At 44.7% G+C, this 15758-nt stretch overlaps 1 protein-coding gene across 2 annotated transcripts in view; it reads left to right on the forward strand.

Moving 5' to 3' along the window:
- Nucleotides 1–15758, forward strand: part of ODR4 (odr-4 GPCR localization factor homolog) — a 211564-nt gene that overhangs the window by 105494 nt on the left and 90312 nt on the right. Inside the window, exons 13-14 of one of the 2 annotated variants that reach the window (XM_029618806.1) lie at nucleotides 1067–1162; nucleotides 1950–3235. The exons of the other annotated variant lie outside the window; for it this stretch is intronic. Of the exons in view, the coding sequence (XP_029474666.1) occupies nucleotides 1067–1162; nucleotides 1950–2017 (164 nt within the window). The 3' untranslated portion in view covers nucleotides 2018–3235. Of the gene's footprint in view, nucleotides 1–1066; nucleotides 1163–1949; nucleotides 3236–15758 lie in introns of those variants that run through there. 2 annotated transcript variants of the gene reach the window in all.

Here is a 15758-nt window from a genome sequence, read left to right on the forward strand (position 1 = left end):
TTCCAAAGCTCGGAGTGGGTAACGTTAGTGCATACCAAATCATAAAACAAAAGTCGACAGGACATACATAAATCACACTGTATGTTTACAAGTAAAACATACAATAAGCCAGCTTATTGTACCATAATAAGATGTTAATCTGATGTTCTGAAAGCCTCAATAAATAAAACAGTTTAAGGGCTTTCTTAAAATTTGTATCATGCCTGTCTTGCAAACTTGGATGGAAGAGCGTTCCATAAAATATCAAAAACAAAAAACCCATTCTGGGCCAGCAGATCTGATCCCCCACACCCTCCCTCCATCCCCAAAATCAGTAAAGATTATGATGGGCATGGCGGCCAGTCTCTCCTCCCCCCTCCCCCTCTATTCCATGCCCCCAAATAATAAAAACAAGTTGCTGGCCATAGTCGCCCGAGGAGCCTCCCCAACCCCAATTTTCCAAAAAAAGACACATGCTGTAGGCCTCCTCCTAACCTCCACCCACCTATAACCCCTGTCGCAACCCCTTCCAGCCCACCAGGACCTCTCCAAAGCCCCCCAAGCCTCTGTGAGCTCGGTAAATTTGCGGCACTGCCAGCAGCCTCCTACGTTGCTTTGACAGCTTGCTGGGAGCAATAAAAATGCAGAGAGCTTCTGGTGGCGAATTTTTGGGGAGGTCCCGGGGGAGTGGAAGGATTGTCGGAGTCCCATGTGTATTTTGGAAAATCAGGTTGCTATGGGCCGATTCTTTTGGGGGGTTGGGGGGGTGTGGGGAAGGTGAGGAACCGGGGCTAAGCCCAGCATAATGGGGGAGGGGTGGGGAGAGGATCAGGCTTGCTGGCCTGGAAGGTTTTTCCTTATATTATTTTGTTTCTGCCTCGTATCTTGGCTACATTCTGAGTGTAGCCAGTTAAGGTTAACCAGTTGTATTCAGATACAGTCGGTTAGGTTTAAACATTATCCGGATAGCTTTGTACTGCCTGGCTTACTGGACTTGGACCTCTTTATTTCTTCAGGCTCTGTATAAAGGAAGAGCTGTATCTGCTTCTTTATCCCCCTGACGTCTTCTATTTCCTGTATGCAATAGGCGCCTATCCTGCTATGACTGGAGCCCTGCAAGCGGGCACCGCGGAGAGGGAACCTGGAAAGGCCCTAAGCGTTCTGAAGGGTCACGCAAGCATGGGTATGTTCTGACTATTTATCGGGTTGCACGAGTGGCGAAGATAAAAAGACGTGCAGCAGCATTCTCCTTTTTACAGTGTTAATGTCGCACCAGACAGAATGAGAAGATGATTTATTTATTTTTTTCTATACCGGTGTTCGATTTTACAATTCACATCGGTTTACAGCCGTATGAAGGGCTGCTGAACAGAAAGCACTTTTATAAAGCCAAGTTATTCTTCATTGTAACAGTGAGGATAATCTGACTATATTAGCGACTGCTCTTTCTGCAGGAAAGAATTAAGCCCGCAGTTATAACCACGTCAGATATCTTTCCGTGCCAGAAGGGCTGAATGGCCAGAGACCAGTTGATAGCATTCATAGCAGTGTGCAGCACATATATATATTATTTAAACAAATTAATCTCACACCTAAACGTAAAGAAAATGGAAGAGCACGTCCCTTCCTAAGAGGAGTTTGTAACATCTGGGACAGGGCAAGCAGTGACTCTGTGCACATAAGAAGAGTGCCCAGCTCCCCTAACCAATCGGCTCACTCAGCTTCCTTCCCTTTCACTTTGTGTAGCTGATTTTCTTGGCTAAGATAACATGCGTGAGAAAAAGTGTTCTTGAAACACTGTTCCCCTTTTGGCTATCTGAAAAGAAACTGCTGCAGTGTTTACAGCTGAGTAAGAGTTTTGAATAGTTCTGTGTCTGCCGCCTTCTCCGTCCCAGAGCGATTACAGGCGTGCCTCGTTACCAGACCGTCTTTCCCTGTCTCATCACTCGACTCTCCCTTTCTCGTTGTAGGTGTGGTCCTGGCAGCTGCAGTGGCCCTCCTAGCAGCTGCCTTCTCGCTTCATTTCCTCTCTAACTAGATTCTGAGCCCCAGGTTGCCACCTGATCAGCGTGGGAAGACTGCCTAACCTTTCACCCCACTGCTTGCAAAACGATCCAGACCCTATGGACGTTGTGCACTGGCAGCCAGACAGACTGCCGAGAGTATCTGTTTCTGGAGGTGTGTTTTCCACTGACGGGGAAACAGTCTGTTGTCTTGTTCCAGCACGCAAAGAGACTAGGTGTTCACGTCTTCTGAAACTGCTAGAGCCATGGAGCCTGATTAAACATTGCATGCAATGTCACTTTGGTATTGAGAAAGTGCTCGAAGGGAAATGTGTGGCTTTTATTTTCTTTGTAATTCACTGAAGGTGCATTGCACAAAAGAATGGTTTGTAGAAGAGCACAACCTTTTACGATGTGACGACTTGCTGAAGGTCACCGTAAGTGATAGGGGAATAAAGCCAGGCTATTAGTAATTGCCAGTGCTGCTCAGTGGAGAAATCAGTACTGCAAATCGCCAGTAGTCTTATGAGCAACCATGTAACTAATCATAAACAGACTCTGCAAATATTGATAAAGTCATAATGCATCTCTTTAAAGAGGAAGGGATAAGTTGGAATTATACGGCATGCACACTTTTACAAACAAAAATATTTTACTTCAGCTAAGTTTCATAAATCTATATGGCTGGGAAAATATGCCAAAACTGACAATATTTATTATTTGGGAGGAATCCTTTGTCATAAACCTGGTCTTAGGGCAGCCAGTAGGGGACAGGATTTCTAGCTACGTCACGTCACCCACAGGAGTCCGGGGCAATTGAAAGTAAATGGCACAAGAAGATGAACGTTCCTACACAGGACCTCTGTGAGGTTTACTGAGGAAAAGATTCGAAGGGGCTCGGTAAAGATGTTCACATGTATCCTCTTTCCAAAGATCCCTGTCCCCTTTAGACCTAGAAGGCTTCAGGGAGCATTAAATAGAGGCAAGGTTGTACTTCTTTCTTTAACCAAAATGTTTTCTCATCACCCTTTTAAATTATTTTGCAGTTGAAAATGCCTTGCTTTATATACTGTGGCAGGTGCAGAAGATATGTAATTGTTCAATATGCTAATCAAGGCAAGTAAATGAAAATGAGCAGCATAATGTCCAGCTTCAGTGTATAGAAATCAGGATTACATAGCAACTCTCACTGCACTAGAAACTGAGCACTTTTATAAAATGTATCGGTAAAATAAATTTCTTTTTGATCTGCCTCTCTGTCGTTCTTTGTGTAGGATTGGGAGCTCAGGTGTCAGAGAGGGCTGGGTCCTGGATCGAGAGAGGCCTGAAAAGCTGTGTGATTGTATTTTGTGAGAATGAGGAGTTGGGCCCGGCTTTATTTGTTTATTTATTCATTTGTGCCTTTTATATGCCGTCATTCCAAAAGCAGATCACAACGGTTTACGAATGTAGCATTGAATTACAAAGTAGAAAGATAAACTTCACACTGCCTTAATACAAAGGTATAAGTAAGAAAACAGACGAGAAAGTTATTAATTACTGCCACAACGGAAGATAGTTCCAAGGAATTATTTAAATCTAAGATTTAGAAGTATTCAAAGCAAAGAAAGTGAAGCGTGAGAGCAGTCCTTATACGAAGTGTAAATGAATAGATTCAGGTGGCTTCATAGGCTTTTTTGAATAGCCGTGTTTTTAGATCTTGCTTGAATTTCTTTTTTCGGTCTTGGAGGACTAGGTAGGGAGTTCCAGAGTTTGGGACCAGCAAACGGCCTGTGGCACCGTGGCTTACCTCCAGCCTTGAACGCGCCAGATTTCTGCTTTGTGCCGCTGTCCACTTTCCCAGTTTTTTGGTCTGCTTGCATTCCTCGCATAGAATTTGGGTTCGTGTTTACTACTGCATTTTTCTTGTTATGGACGCAGAGAGAAAACGTGAACAAGTCGTGTTTCATGTCTCTTGTTCTCTGCACTCTTACCGCCTCTTAAGAAAATAATTGTAGTACTTTAGAAAATAACATGCATCTCATCTTCTATTAGTTTCTGGCCAGAGCTGTCTCTCCCACCCTGTCCCAGCGCTAGTCTGGAGCTGTCTCGCACGCTCTCTGCAGCAGTCTGTGTCCCTGAAGTTTCCTTTCTCCCCCAAGGTTCAGCAGGAGAAAAAAATGTATCCCTGGCGGAAGGCGGGAAGGAGGCTGCAGTTAGGGGCTTCACAGCAAAGAGAAAAGGCCATGGGGATGTTAAAGCGGTAGAAGCACTACCGTTAGATGCTTCCCTCGCCAGTGGTTGTACCTTGCAGAAAACAAAGAGAAAGACATCAATCCTGGAAGCAGCAGATCTAAAATATGTTCTTTCTCCCTTTTATGGAGGAACTTAACCTGACTCCCTAACTGCTGAGAAAGTGTCCCTGTTCGGGGGTTCCTCTCGGAGGAAACGTCCATGGGCCAGGATGAAAAGCTGTATCTGGTGCAGCTGTTCATGTTTATTCATGAGAGATGTGAAGCAGTTTAGTGGGTGAGGCGAGCAGGAGCCGCCATGCTCAGTTTGGGTGGTGCATTTGCATTACTGTACACTAATGACCCTATGCCCCCTGTATGTAAAGGTTGTACCCGATTGCTTTTGAGCTCACAAAGCTAGTGCCAATAATTGCACTGCTTCTGTGTTTGATTATTTCACATCTGTTTTATATGGTCACTGTATGCTTCATTATCATACGTTCATTAAAAGAAAACACGCTCACTCCTTTATGCACAAGAAAACACGGCGATGTGCGCTTACACATGCTTGTTTGAGTGGTTGTTGCGATGTATATTTCGTTGCAACTATAGAACAGGCTGCAAAATGTCTGCAACGTTTACTGGGACATTAGCGCATGGGGGCTGGGGCAGGCAGTCCAACCTCAATACCTCGTCCCTTGTCGTTTGAACCTCAGAAGTAGCTGATATAGTTTTCATCTCTCCCTGCCCTTGGAGAGAGCAGTAATTGCTGAGAGGGCCTTTAGGGTTATAATCTTAAAAATGTTCTCTCTGTACAAGTGCTGTATGTTTTCTTGCAAGGAGCTTACTTCAAATAGATGTTTATAGCCTTACCAACTGATTTATTGAGGGTTGGGAGTAGATAGTGAGGGGATTAATACAGTAGCCGTAGGTGGGACACCTGGTTCAATCTTTACAATTATTGTACCTTGAGGCATTTCTTCCCATCTCTGATAAATAAACTGAGGTCATTCAGTTTCCTCCTATGCTCTGTAAGCCTAAGTCAACACACAAACCTCGGTGTTCATCTTTTACAGTAAGTAAGGAGGAAAAATGAGGTAAACTGAGCAATCTGAAGAGGCGAGCATGGGGCCAGCAGTTTGTGACTCGTTCATTTTTTTACAAAACGAAATACAAGAAGAAATCTCACATATGGGGGAAAAAAATAAGCTATTAGATAAGGAAAAAAGTAAAATGTCCAAAACCGAGATACGTAACTAGCTAGTCCGAGCCATAGAGTTATATGTAGCAGACTGACTCAGGTCCTGAAAAAGGAAGGGCTGGGCATCTCAAAAAGCAAGAAAATAAACATCATTTCTAACGGGATCAGGTTTTAAAACCGTGCTCCTACCCAGCCCTTCCAAAGATGCTCCTTCCTTCCTGACCTGTAAGAAACTCTCCCGTCCTGTGTCTGTGGGAGAAGACCCTGGTGGATCAGGCCTTCAATGGCCTTAGACAATAAAATGCTTTATAGCGTGCGGCATCAAGGTTTTTTCACCCATGTGTGGCCGTGACTGGGCCTCTAGAGAGGGAGCGATGTAACTAGGAACGAGCACAAATGAGAGCAGGCGATGATTACATTTAACGGATTTGGGTGCCTATGGCCACTGTATCCTGAGGCACAATTGCCACTACCCGAAGAGCACTGTAGCGCTACGCCTGTGACCTAGGGCTCCAGAAGTGGGCAGGGCACCGTTGCTGGACGTGGGGGCGTTTTTGGTTTGTTTTTTTAAACGTGAAAGAGTTGGGCAGCAGGTGTGAAATTGTAGAGCTTGTGCGTTGGGATGCGTCGGTCGGCGAGGTAAGGGGGCTCTGGTGACGCGGGCACTGTAACTTGGGGGGGGGGGAGAGAATATGAAGGAATATGACGTCATCATGATGTCACCGCCAGGGGCGACTGGACACCCTCGCACTGGAGGCAGAGGCCCGTTCACTCTGCCACTGCACCAGCACAGCGACTAGCAGATTCGAACCTTGCTGGTCAGCACTTCCTGGTGGTGACCGTGTGACACGTGAGGTCAGCAGGAAGTGCCCGCCCCTGAGATTTCAACCTGCTGCTCGCAATGCCGGTGCAGCATGGGTCTCCCCTCTGCAGTGGGGGAGCTGCCATATAAATTAATGGAGCCAGATACTGGGGGAGAGGGGGAGAGGCAGCTGCTGTGGAAGCGAGGCAGGGAGGGCAGATGATGGGGCAGAGGGGGATAGATGCACAGGGGCATGAGGCAAATGTTGAGGAAGGGGGAATATGGACAAAGGTAAGAGGCTGCTGTGGAAGGGGTAAGGGACTGGACAGATGCTGGGGGAAGAGGCAGGGGGTAGATGAGGAAGACAGAAATGGAGGATTGCTGAAGGCAAGGGGTAAGCTGTGGAAGGATGTGATCGGTGGTGGAGAAGAGTCTGGGGGGAGGAAGCTGGGGATCAGCCTGGAGAGGTAGAGTTAGGTGGAAAGGGAAAGAGAGTATTCCTCCTACTGTTTATCATTTTTAAAGCACCACTAGACATACGCAGCGCTATGCAGACACAAGAGGCAGTCCCTGCTCCGGGGAGCTTACAGTCTACTTAAGATGAACACACTTCTTATAGATTCTTCTTCTGTCATGCACGATAGAAAAGTCCTTACAGCTTAAAAACAGTTTCAGAAAGATGAGTTTTTCAACTGGATTTGTGGATGGCCAGAGGGGGGAGCATGAGACAAACTCAGGAAGTCTGTTCCAGGAACGTGGCACAGCAACGTGAAAAGCACGGCGTCGGGAACTGATGGTAGAGGAGAAGGGCACAAATAAGAGCCAAGGTTCCTGAAGGGGAGTTCACGAGGAAGGGTGCAGGGAGAGAAAAGTGAATGAGGCGCTACGGAAGTAAGGAGAGCAGGCAAGGAGCCGCTGTAACAGTTTGAAAGGAGCCATGGCCATAGCAACGGTGAAGAAAGAGAATCATGCAGCTGAGCTTTGAATAGATTGCAGCGGAGAAAGATGGTTCAGCGGAAGGCCAGCAAAGAGCAAATTGCACTGTGGTAGCATGCTTGCAAAGGAAAGGATGAATTTCAGTGAATGTCACAGAGGAAGAACTGACCCACTTTAGCAGTGTTTTAGATGTGCGTAGAGAAGAAAAGAGAGGCAGGAGGATAAGAGCACCATCCACAGAGAGAGAAAAAAGGCAAATAAGGCAGGGCTCCCCAAACCTGTCCTGAGGACCTTGCAGCCAGTTAGGTTTACAGGATATCCACAATGAATATGCATGAGATAAGTTTGCATATCATGGAAACTCAGTATATCGAAATTCATCTCATGCATATTCTTTGTGGATATCCTGACTGTCTGTGGGGTCCCCTGACCGGTTCGGGAAGCCCTGGAATAAGAGAAGCAAGTTTTGGGAGGAAGATGTAAAGTTCCGTGTTAGATTTAAGATGGTGGCGGCACATCCAGCTGGCAATGTCAGACACGCAGGCTGAAATCTTGGGACTGGATCTGTGATGAGGTAGATCTGGGAGTCAGAGCACTGAGGGATGAAGTGTTGATAGAAAAGAGAAAGTGGTCCATACGTAACTAGCTAGTCAGAGCCATACAGTTATATGAGGCGCACTGTGGATGGCATAGCAATGGACAAAGAACCACCAGAGGGTACAGTAAAGCACAAGGAGTGTTAAAAAGAAAACCAAGATAAAACATAAGAACATAGACTTGCCATACTGGGTCATACTAAGGGTCCATCAAACCCAGTATCCTGTTTCCAACAGTGGCCAATCCAGGTCACAAATACCTGGCAGGATCCCAAGGGGGTAGAGAGATTCCAAGCTGCTTATCCCAGGAATAAGCAGTGGATTTCTGCAGCTCCACCTCAATGGTTAATGGACTTTTCCTCCAGGAACTTGTCCAAACCATTTTTAAAAACAGCTACAGTAGTAAAGGTCTATTTTGAAAGCCCTAGGTTGGACGTGCATTTGGACATGCTAATCCCCTAATAGTATAAGAGGTTGTGGATGCACATCCAACCATGAGTTAAACAGTGCACTTGGCTGAACGCACCGTATTGCATTGGCCTGACTGACCAGAGGATTTCAATGTTAACACTTAGATCCTTTTCCTGAGTGGTGACTCCTAATGTGGAAGCTTGCATTGTGCAGCTATAATTTAGGTTACTCTTCCCTAAGCACATCACTTTGCTCTTGTCCACATTAAATTTCATTTTCCATTTGCATGCCTGATCTCCCAGTTGTGCAATGTCCTCTTGCAATTTCTCCCAATCCTCTTCCAATTTAATAACTTTGAATAATTTTGTGTCATCAGTAAACTTGATCCCCCTCACTTCTTGCTCCCATTTCCAGGTCGTTTATAAATATATAAAAAAATCAGTGGTCCCAGAACAGATCCCTGGGGCACTCTACTGTTCACCTTTCTCCATTGGGAAAGTCTACCATTTAGCCCTACTGTTTTCTATCTTTTAATCAGTTGGCGATCCACAATAGGACCCTGTCCCCTATCCCATGACTTATAATTTCCTAAGAAGTCTCTCATGAGGGACTTTGTCAGACTCCCATAATCCAAACGAGTACTGTGTGTCAAGGAGCAGATGGTGATCAATGGCGTCAAAAGCAGCAAAATAGGTCTTGGAGGATGAGGATCAAGTAAAGAGGCTACAAACCGGTCCATGAAGGACTGTGGTGAGAGCAGTCTGTGTGGAATGTAGAGGGCGTAACCCAGACTGGAGCACTTCCGGAATGGCCTGAGATGGAAGGAATCCATGACCGTGCTGGCAAAGAGCTGCTGTCTGGTGGCACCTGAGAAGGGGGAGGGTGCTGCAGGGGTCCAGCCTGGGGTGGGGGGGGGGGGGAGGAGAGTGCTTGGTCCAGTGTGTGGTGGGGAGGTGGAGAGGGAGGAGTGCTTTTGCCAAGGTCTTGTGGTTCATCACAATGGGCCTGGTAGTGGAGAGGGTTTGCTTTGCTATTAATGATATCTAAAGCCTAATTAGTTTTATATGTTAAAAATCCTATAATTCCATAAAAGCAAAAAGGTTTGGTCATTGAAGCCACTACTTCCACTAATAAAGGCTATTCAGGAACATTTAGCTTACAGTGTGATAACCACTTGCTAAAAAAAAATGACTTTTGAAATGGATAATTTTTAAAATGTTAATGTTTCTACTAACGTCCATTAAAATCAAATGCTTTTGTCATTTCAAAAATTGCCTATCAAAGTAACCTTTAACTATTTTGAGTAAATGTAAACTGAAAATTCTCAGTAAAATGTCCACTAAAAGGAACAAGTCTATCCTTTTATGTCTGTGGTGAGTCTGGATGCATCATCATAGCTTAAAGGTATCCACTCACTTTTCATCTTCCACTGCTTAACAAGTTAGAGATTACTGATCAGTGGGACAGAGGTTAAGGATCACGTGTCGTACTACTGTCTGTGACAAATAATAATAGTATTAGGTTTTAAACTAAAAAACCAAACTTTTAGCAGAGGTTTCCAGCTCCTGGTGCTGTGTGTTGTAGAATGGCCAGCGAGGGCACAGCTTTTCACAAGCCCACAGGTGCCACCTGGGCTGTAATTCTGTTTAGGTGAGTCATATGGCCTGGATTTCCCAGTAGGCAGAGTAGTCAGCTGGCTGTCGGAATTGGGCTGAAAGGAGCCTCTCTCTCATCTGCCCTGGCACCGCTCGGCCATGCCCACGCCCCCCTGAACGGTGCAGGGCTTCTGCTGGCCTGGCTCCGTGCTTTCAGGCCGAGCGGTGCTTGTGAGGATGGGCTGCCAGCACACTGGAGGAGGCAGGGCAGATTTAAGGTTGTGGCGCCCTGAGACGAGTGCCACGGCAGTTCCCCTGTGAAGCTGTGCCTGTCCAGGGCCCCAGAGCAAGCAGAGGCCTACTCGGAGGAAGCAAGGACTCCCCAACCCCCAGCTGATACCATCTTGGAAAGGTGCCCTCTGCCTCCCACATCTGCACCTAGGCCTGCTTAAAAGCCAAATCAGAGCCTGCTCTCAGGTGTAGTAAATGATTAAAAAAGGAAATCACTAGAGAGGACCTTTCTTGTATTACTGACACTGTCACTGTTCATGAAAACCTCTCAAAGTTATGAGTGATTTTGTTATGGAGCATGCATGTTTTAATATTTAACATAGTTTGCTTTTTTTTTTAAGAGACCTGCCTTAATTGATTCAATTCACCTGACCTTCGAGCTTTGCGTGCAATGAATCTATTTTTTTTCTAGTATCTAGTTGAATCCTGTTTCTAATTCAGCCTTTGGTGTGATAAATGCTGTGATTACAGCTGTACACTTGCCTTTATTTAGACTTGAAACACTCAGTTGGAGATGGTAACCAGCAAACATATTTGAACTGCAAGCTGCTGCCGCCTAGTTACTTTTGTTCTGACAATTATGGGTTAAAGAATTCTCCAGGGAAATCCCAGTGACTATTTCCGTAAGATGTTGTAACACATTTTTTGATTCGTTTTGGAGCAAGGTCACAGGCTCTTGTGGCTTCCTGTAAGAAAAAGTTGGCCTCTGCTACTTTAATCAGCCCGGACTGTGAAGCAGGTTTACTGAGCAAGAAGCCTTAATCCACAGAGAGCAGACTTGCTCTATTTCCAGCAAAGTGCATGCTCATTTTTCTGATTTGTATGTGATAAGATAGAATCTCGAAACATATTTGCATTTGTTTTTCAAAGAGACACTTTAATATTGTCATGGGGGAAATGATATATATTAAAGGGCTTTTGCTACCCCGTGTAGTACTGCCCCAAGAATTTTGATACCTCTTCACCAACGTATAAATAAGTGGTTGACTTGCAATTATAACAGTTGTTGGTTCTTATACATTTGTGGGCTATCTCGGTACATTGTAATATATTTTCTCTAAGGACAAGCAGGATGATAGTCCTCACACATGGGTTGCATCATCAGATGGAGCCTCAATATGGAAAACTTATGTCAAAGTTTCCAGAACTTTGACTAGGCACACTGAGCATGCCCTATACTACTCGTCCACATGGGGGTCCCTCTCCAGTCTCTCTTTTTCCTCAGAGCTGTAAGCCTCACGGTGTGACATCGATGCTGTCCCAGAAACCGGCACCAGCTGGGTCAGTAATGCACCAATGAGTACATTGAACTTCTCCAGAAGTGGTACGAGGTCAGGCAGCACCTGGTTTGGTGCCATCAGTGCCATAGGACTGAAGCCCTGTAGTGCTCGGTCCACCACTAACTGGACTTGGAGTTCCAGCTCCTCCTTGAACATTGCTGATGCCAACACCGACTGGAAGAAAGAAGGGATGGCCAGATCCTCTTTGGACCCTCAAGATGAATCGATGACTGGCATCAAGACCAGTGGAGACCATCGCAGACCCCTGCAATGATGGAGGACTTGTACTCCTTCCCGCTGGGTCATTTCAAGGGCATCACAGCAAAAGCTGGTGCACATCCAGAATGGCTTGAGATGGAAGGAATTCATGACAGTGCTGGCACCATGCATCGATGGGGACTGGTGCCGAAGCGTCTTCATCTTCCCTTGAGGCTCAGCCCAGTCTTTCCCTGGTGCTAAGGCTGATGACAAGCAACCAGTTATCCTCAGCCTCAAAGAGATTGATGATGGTTGGTCTTCAGCACCCCTATCTGCCGGTGGCATCGATGGAACAGATAGTCCTGCCGATGTCAATGGCTCGGTGTCCATTGGTGCAGCTCCTTGGTCCTTCAATGCCAATGGCTTGGATTTCTTTGACCTGAAGAGCTGCTCCATCTTGACGAGTCAAAGCTAATGTCCCTTCGGGGTTATCTGGGTGCATTAGTGGCAACTCCAGATGTCATGCGATGCCCCCAGGCAGAGAACACATATCTCATGGAGATCTTGAATGGACATGGTCCTCTGGCACCGGAGGCATCACTGAAAACCAGACATGGACATGACAGATGAAACAAAAAGGGCACAAACCGATGGCGGTGGGGTGTCGATGGTCGGTGAGCACCGATGCACCACTGCCACGGGGAATCGACCACGAAAGGAAACTTACCTGAATTGCCGAAAACTCTGACTAGGAGATACTAAGGGAGGGTACCAAGAGGGAACTGGTGATAGAACGAGGAAAAACTGCAAAAACCACAAAATAAACCAAAGTTTTCAATAAAGCCAAAAACAGACAAAATAAGCTTACCTACACCATGAAGCTTACAGCTCCAAGGAAAAAGAGAGACTGGAGAGCGACCTCCATGTGGGCGAGTAGTATAGGGCATATTCACCATCGGAACTCCATCTGATGATGTCGCTCATATCCTGCAGAACACCTGTTACAGGAAAGCAACTCTGCTTCTCTTTTGCAAGGTGAGTCCTTTGTTATTCCAAATTCAGTCCTCAAGATCCACAATCAGTTCTTATGCAAATCATCCCATGAATCTTCCTTTTTTAATATCCTGAAAAACAGATCTGACTGTGGATCTCAAGGTCCAGGTTTGGAATACACCATCATGATGCTGCGCAGAGAAACAGTTCTGTAAGTTCAGCTTTTATTGCTTTGGAGAGGATAATATGTACTGGTAGCCTTTCTTATATCAGCAGTCAAGCATTCAACCAATGAATAACCAAAAATCCTGAAGAACCTTTTACTGAAGTCACAATCATCGACGTAGCCCTAAAGTGACCTGCTGCACTTTCACAAGTGAATAAATGTGCAGCTTGTCTATTCTGATAGCAAAAGCAGGTAAGTGTACCCAGCATTTACCAAACTTCATTCTGCAGGGAATGATAGATTCGGGTGTTCCATGCATCTCAGAGCTACCCATGTATTTATTGCTGGCATCATGTGATCAACATTAGCTGGGACTTTTTACTGTGTGCTAGGAGGTCATGTAGGGGGTTGAGTGAGGAAGCATAGCCTAATGGTTAGAGAAGTGGATTGGAAACCAGAGTTCAAGTCTTACCTCTCTCCCTGATGTTCCTTGTGATCTTGTTGTCACAGGTAGATATCTGGATTATATGCTCTTTGGGGCAGGGACTTATCATCATTATAGAGCACTGCATGCATAAGTACTAGTATCAATGGGGGGGTTATATTTAATTATGTAATCTGCTATATAGTTATTCTATTATCTAAGACAAATATACAGTGTTGTAAGTATGAATATTACAAAAATATCTATCTCTAAACAATGCTACCTAGGTCAATAAAGGAATACAATAGACAGAAAACCCCCTTTTCACTCTGAATCAGTCATTACACCCATGCCATTTATATGACAGCCCAGTGTTACCAGGAAAAAAGGAAACCACCTTTTCGTTTGTTCCCAGAAATCAGCGATGTATTTGGTAGCCTTTAGTACACCCTGCATATTTCCTTGTTTCTGTATTCATAAGAGCGTTTATGATCAGGAAAACCCCCAGATATAAGCATGTGAACATCCTAACCCAGAACTGAAGTCAGTGCCACCAGATATTTAAGACAGAGTACAAAACAGCTGGCCCCGAGCCAGGTCTTCCAGCCCCTCCTGCTTCCCTGAAACTGACCGGGCAACATCCAGGTCAATCCCCAAAGCCTCCACCCACCCAAACCTGATTGGGCCTGTGCCCACCATTCCTGAACTCTTTCCATCCCCCAACGCTCACCAGGTCTCCAGGTCCACGCCCTTAAAACTGAATAAGCCTTCTTCCCACCCACACCCACACCCATGCTCAACCAACTGGAAAAAAGTGGTGAATCTGGAAGACTCGGTCCGTTTTGAGGCCGGGAGGACTTGATAATACCTTGTGTTGTACATGGGCGCAGAAACGGATTTAGGACGTTTGGGGCTTTAACCCCTTCACCTCCTATAAGGGCCTGCCACAGGGTAGCAGAGGGCTGTTCTCTGATGAATGCATTTCAGCGGAGCTGCCCATGAATGTTTGCCACCCAAGGCGCAGGCATAAATGTGGGTGTCTATTGACAAATCCAGGGCTGCATGGGCATTGGCCATTCCCCACATTAATGCAGGTTTAACACAGGTAGTGTAATGCTAAGACCCTTTTATACATAGACTCCTAAATGAGATAAAGAAGTCCGTTGTTGCTGCAAAGAGAATCCGGACCTGTTGAAACTAAAAGTAAATGTAAAAGTAATTTATTATTTAATATACTGCAATACCTTGGGACATCAAAGTAGGATACAATAAAATACAAATAATAAATCATTACAATACATCATAAGTGCATGAAACAATCTGCCCAAATGGCAATAACTACAATATATACAAAAAAAAAGGTAAGCAGGTATTACTTGTTTTCATGAAAGAAAAATCAAATATCCGTGCATGCAACAATATAAAAAGTTATTTTTACTACAAATTTTAATATACAATATCTTCCCTAAAACATTACATTATTATACAACAAAAACCCCACAACACTAAACACAAACACACACATTGTTTTATGGACAAAGGATTTGGATTTACCCAGATCTTACCAGAACCACCCAAATGCGCCGAAAAAGATTTCTAGCTCTGCGTTCTGAGGTGGTTTCTAAAGGGGGTCGTTACCCTTGCAAATGTTCCTTAAAGTATCAAAATGTGAATTATATATTTTTGGAGCCATCCCAGCTTCAAACATTTCTAGACTCGCACGCTTGACTGCCTTTATTGGTTGTCGGTAATAATTAATAACTGGCAGTACCTCTCAGTTTTCCTTTTCTGTATTTAAAATTTTCTTTTAAAATGTTGCTTTATTTGCTTGTCTCCCCCTATTTCTTTTTAACATATGAGAATGCGTAGATATCTTCTGTACTAATACCGCAGTATTGTGGAGAGTATTTTTCCATTGGTAGAATTTTCTGTATTGCCCTTCCCATTTCTGTAACAAGAATTCTTGTTGGTATATTGTAAAAGCGTGTAAAAATAAAATAAAAATAAATAAAACAAAATTTAACGAGAATTCCAATTCATGCTGATCAGAACATATCTATTAATAATGTAAAATAGGAATGGAAAGCTTGGTTCAGCTCAGGAACAAAAGCAGTGTTGGATAAGATTGTGCAACAATTGTTACTCATTTGGGAAATAATTTTACAAGACCACTGTTTGACTAAAAAAAAAAAAATTGCCACTGGATACAAAGCTGGTGACATTTTTCATGCAAAATTAATGGTAAATTTGAAAGTTTGCAAAATATGTACAAAATCAGTAGTTCATTGATAATATACTTTTATGAACTTAGGGAGAAAAATCAATAATGAAGACTCCATTTTCTCGATTTTGCTTTTGGTGTAAATATTTTTGCACATCTGGACATCGTCTCGGCCCTCAGATGTTCTGGTGGCTGCTCCATCCATGCTTAAGACTCTGACTGAACCTGTGCCATTCCTGCATGGTCCGTGACCAGCCATGGGCGACTGTGTAGGGCACGCCTTGGTACAGGCTTCTACGGAATCTTCGCCATGTTCCGGCTTCTACTTTCACGTATTCATCTGGAGTCCGCTTTGCTCGCAAAGCGTGGTCCGTGACCAGCCCATTGGGTCCGCCCGTGTAGGTGGGCTGTGTAGGGCGCACTTGGTGGCAACCTCAACCCAGTACTTGACT

Source organism: Rhinatrema bivittatum, chromosome 10 (genome assembly GCF_901001135.1).
Source record: "Rhinatrema bivittatum chromosome 10, aRhiBiv1.1, whole genome shotgun sequence".
In the NCBI taxonomy this organism is placed as follows: Eukaryota; Metazoa; Chordata; class Amphibia; order Gymnophiona; family Rhinatrematidae; genus Rhinatrema; species Rhinatrema bivittatum.